This window comes from Opisthorchis viverrini, assembly GCF_000715545.1.
Source record: "Opisthorchis viverrini unplaced genomic scaffold opera_v5_367, whole genome shotgun sequence".
In the NCBI taxonomy this organism is placed as follows: domain Eukaryota; kingdom Metazoa; phylum Platyhelminthes; class Trematoda; order Opisthorchiida; family Opisthorchiidae; genus Opisthorchis; species Opisthorchis viverrini.
The window spans coordinates 283,965-288,055 of record NW_008752027.1 but is presented as its reverse complement, the minus strand read 5'-3'; the positions used below and the strand labels follow the sequence as shown (position 1 = coordinate 288,055).

Here is a 4,091-nt window from a genome sequence, read left to right as displayed (position 1 = left end):
ATCCCTTAGCTTCATGCTTTGATGTAACGGGTTGTGTACCATGTACCGAGCCACTGCTTGGTGGACTCTAGTATACATTTTTATGCATACATCAACCGGTGGTCTTGTCGGTGATTAACACAAAGTCGAACTAGTGGATTCCACAAATCGAACAACCAAAGGAAACCGCTCTCAGTCAGTTACTCTACTTACATCAGGCATCTTTAATGGTGAGATGTGGCCGTTTAACACAATGGAATAGCTGTTGTGGCATTTCCTGGGTACATTTTTATTCCGAGATCATAAGTACGCGTCTCGTCATTGGCCGTTCAACACACCGACCTAAACCACAAACATGAGGGACGAGGCTGCCACAAGCACCATATCAAGTAAAATCTTAACGAGGTTCCCGACATGTTCACTTCAACAGACTCAAACTATTCACTCACCATTCTCCAACTTTTATGTGTACCATGTACCGAGCCACTGCTTGGTGGACTCTAGTATACATTTTTATGCATACATCAACCGGTGGTCTTGTCGGTGATTAACACAAAGTCGAACTAGTGGATTCCACAAGTCGAACAACCAAAGGAAACCGCTCTCAGTCAGTTACTCTACTTACATCAGGCATCTTTAATGGTGAGATGTGGCCGTTTAACACAATGGAATAGCTGTTGTGGCATTTCCTGGGTACATTTTTATTCCGAGATCATAAGTACGCGTCTCGTCATTGGCCGTTCAACACACCGACCTAAACCACAAACATGAGGGACGAGGCTGCCACAAGCACCATATCAAGTAAAATCTTAACGAGGTTCCCGACATGTTCACTTCAACAGAGGCCCTTTTGTTTTCAGGACTAGTTTTGATGCACTCACCCAGTTTATCCTAATCAAGTCCTGGGAGAGACTATTTGTGTACTCAACTTTTTGTATCGGGTGTTCCATTGTCACTATACCTAATAAGATAACAGTTTTTTCTAATGCCACTAGATGTTTAGTTCCGTTGACTCAAACTATTCACCTCTTATTCTCCAACTTTTATATCTTACATTCTGACCATCCGTAGCCGGTTTTTTGTCTGTGACAAATCTTCGATATGCTCTTAGGCGCAACTTCTGACGATCAAGAACTGGGTATAGTAGTTTTCCTCCCTTTTTACCTTATATTTCCTCAGCTTTGTGGTTCAAGAGTTCCAACCTGAATACACCTCTAGTCTTATTCAATTCTTCTCCAACCATGTGACCTCCACCTACGATGTTCGGCGGTTGATTTCCACCAAGGTGCTAACGACGGTAAGTAACACTTTTCCTTCGTTTGCTCCAATTCTGCCTCTTTTTCGGGTTTATCGTGATTTTGATTATGATGTGCTCCCAAGTATTCGGTTGTAAGCTATCATTACTGCTTTCCCTGTGTTGGCAAATGAAACTCAACCCGTTTTAACACAGTTCCACTCGACCAATACCTGGGGACAAGACCCATTTTGTGACATGAATAACTAACTGTTGTTCTATCGATCAACGTTTCTGTCGACGTCGGTTTGGGTATTCATGTTTGATCCGATGCTCCCTACAGCAGCGAATCCATTCGGCGAATCGCGCTCATTTGCAAACTAATTTGGTTTTTCGAGAGACTTACCTGGAACCAAGCTGATGAGCCCTAAAAAGGGCGAAACCGGTCGTGATCTGTCGACGAAGTTTCAGCAACCTTATAGCTAGTGCATTACAGGTACATTCATTCGGCTTATTCTGCTACCAACAGGCCTCCAATTGCACCACTGTTCCCATTGCTACCATGTTTACAGCGATTCAGATTGTACATTCGACCTATGGTTAGTTAACCAGTGGTTCGGGGGGGGGGCACTTTATGATTGCAATGCGATGTAATCCTAATGACGCTTGTTTGCGCTCACTGGATATCACTTTTATAGAAATGCTACCGTATACCTTGCCTTTTCGATAAACGACACATCATGTTTGAAGGCTGCCTAATTTCACCCAAACACCCTCGACTGAATTTTCGATAATGTAGTTTGATGCTAGTATGGTATTTGTCTGTTTGTTTGACTCGACTTGGTTCGCCTCTATTTTCGACCCAGATTTTAACACATTTCGACGAGCTTGGTCCCACAGCCTGTTCGGAACCATCTCTTAACCCGATCAACCTGGATCTCCTTTTGGATCATATACTGAAACGAATGAAAGATACAAATAAGGCCGTCCGTCAGGTAGTGGTTGCCGCATTCGATAAGATCGGTTCTGAGGATGCGCCTAAAAAAGGTGAGCTATTTTCGGTCGTTCTGTTTGGTTTTTATTTGCAAAGCCAGTGCCCTCCGAGGCCAAATTTCGGGAAACCGTTTGGGTTCCATTCGTCTCCTAGCGTAGTTCATATTACTTGATGTATCCGCGACACACAATGATAGTCAGATAGTGGAATACAAACTCTTCACCATATAATGCTCATTCGCAGATAATTACTTCATCTTCTTGGCTACCATCTTTTTCACTCACTCCATATGATTGCACTCAGTCATTGATACTCGCTCTGCACTTCTTCCAGAGGTTCTGCACTATTCCAGAAGTAGGCCACTACGTCGGCCTCTTACTTCTTAGTCCGTTAGAACCATAGTGTTCAATAGATTTATCGTCAAAGCTTACTGTTCTTCATTAGTAGAGTTATCGTCCCACTCTCATCACTCTTGGTGATTTTGTCTAATCGAAAAGATGACACTCACTTATTGGTGGCCAGACTCATCGATGGATATCCATCGAAATCGCAGCCTGTCAGAACCTTTCATCAGCAACAGTTCAAGTGCAAATCAGTACTTCCTCGGCTAGGCGTCGAAGGAGCGCGCGTGATGCATTTCTCAAACGCCTTAAACTAATTTGCTTCTTCCGATGTTCTACTAATCCTGGCTGAACGCTGCCGTCATCTCACTTCTGCTCAGTTGCGAAGGTCCCTGCAAACAGACTTTTGGAAACATTCAATTCCATCTGATCAAACGATTTAGCTGCCCCTACGTTTCACATGGACGCACACTCCTTAGCCTCCAGCGAAATTCGTGCAGGTTTGTGATGATTATTGCTCACGGGTTTCAACATTCTTGGAGACTCATGACTTCTAAGGTTTCCTAACAAGAAGTAAACAGTTTCTCGGCTCTTTAACATAGATTGATTTTACTTGTTCGTTTAAAACTCCAGTCTCCNCGGGTTTGAACAATCTTGGAGACTCATGACTTCTAAGGTTTTCTAACAAGAAGTAAACAGTTTCTTGGCTCTTTAGCATAGATTGATGTTACTTGTTCGTTTAAAACTCCAGTCTCCTTAAAGATCACACTCTATTTTACAATAGTCAGTTTTGGACGAAGGCAAAATGGCGACGTAATAACAATTGAGTCATTGAGGGCCCTGATGTTTGAATTCTTACCTCAATGCATTGAAAAGGCACTAAATGCCTCTTATTGGTTGGTTTGTCTGTTTCAGCTTCTGACGGCAATCCATGCGTTCTGCTTATTCGCCGTAATGCTACTAAAATCATTCAAGGTCTTTTATCCGTGGTGGATGACTTGAACAAGGTAAGTGGTTTTGGGACAAAATTTATGGACAAATAGGCTTTTCAGTGTTTTTTGACACCACTACTTGCCGCTTTCAATGACCGATTCGTTCACATGCGGATTACAATCATCCTGCAACGTTTCTTCCTAACTGTTTTTCAAAGCCTGTTCAAGGTTTCAGCTGATGAGTTCTTGCTGTTTATTCTAACGAAAGATCCGAATATTGAATCAACCTTCCTCTGTGTACACTAAATGTTTAAACGATACTGAACGGAAAGACCAAAATCCGAGTTTTCTGAACAATTTTGATCGACCACAAATGTTGATCCATCCGGAACATTTGAACAGACCTGCGTTGTTTCATTGCGACGGACTACTTGGAAACAGCCTGCGTCTCCGCTTCTTGTTTCAAGGGTGATCGTTTGACAACTGTTGCAATAAATTCAGCCACCTCGGTTCGGTAATCGTCACTGGGCACCCAGCTTGATGAACGGTAATCATTATGCTCCCGAAATGTTATCGGTTTCCAAACCATTACAGACTGTAGTTGCCCCAAA

General features: G+C 42.8%; 1 protein-coding gene across 1 annotated transcript in view; it reads left to right on the top strand.

Moving 5' to 3' along the window:
• The window catches only part of T265_10454 (hypothetical protein), a gene marked incomplete at both ends in the record, with an annotated part of 63,426 nt that overhangs the window by 49,610 nt on the left and 9,725 nt on the right, over positions 1-4,091 (top strand). Inside the window, 3 exons of the mRNA XM_009176829.1 lie at positions 1,159-1,276; positions 2,080-2,260; positions 3,464-3,555. Of these exons, the coding sequence (XP_009175093.1) occupies positions 1,159-1,276; positions 2,080-2,260; positions 3,464-3,555 (391 nt within the window). The remainder of the gene's footprint in view (positions 1-1,158; positions 1,277-2,079; positions 2,261-3,463; positions 3,556-4,091) is intronic.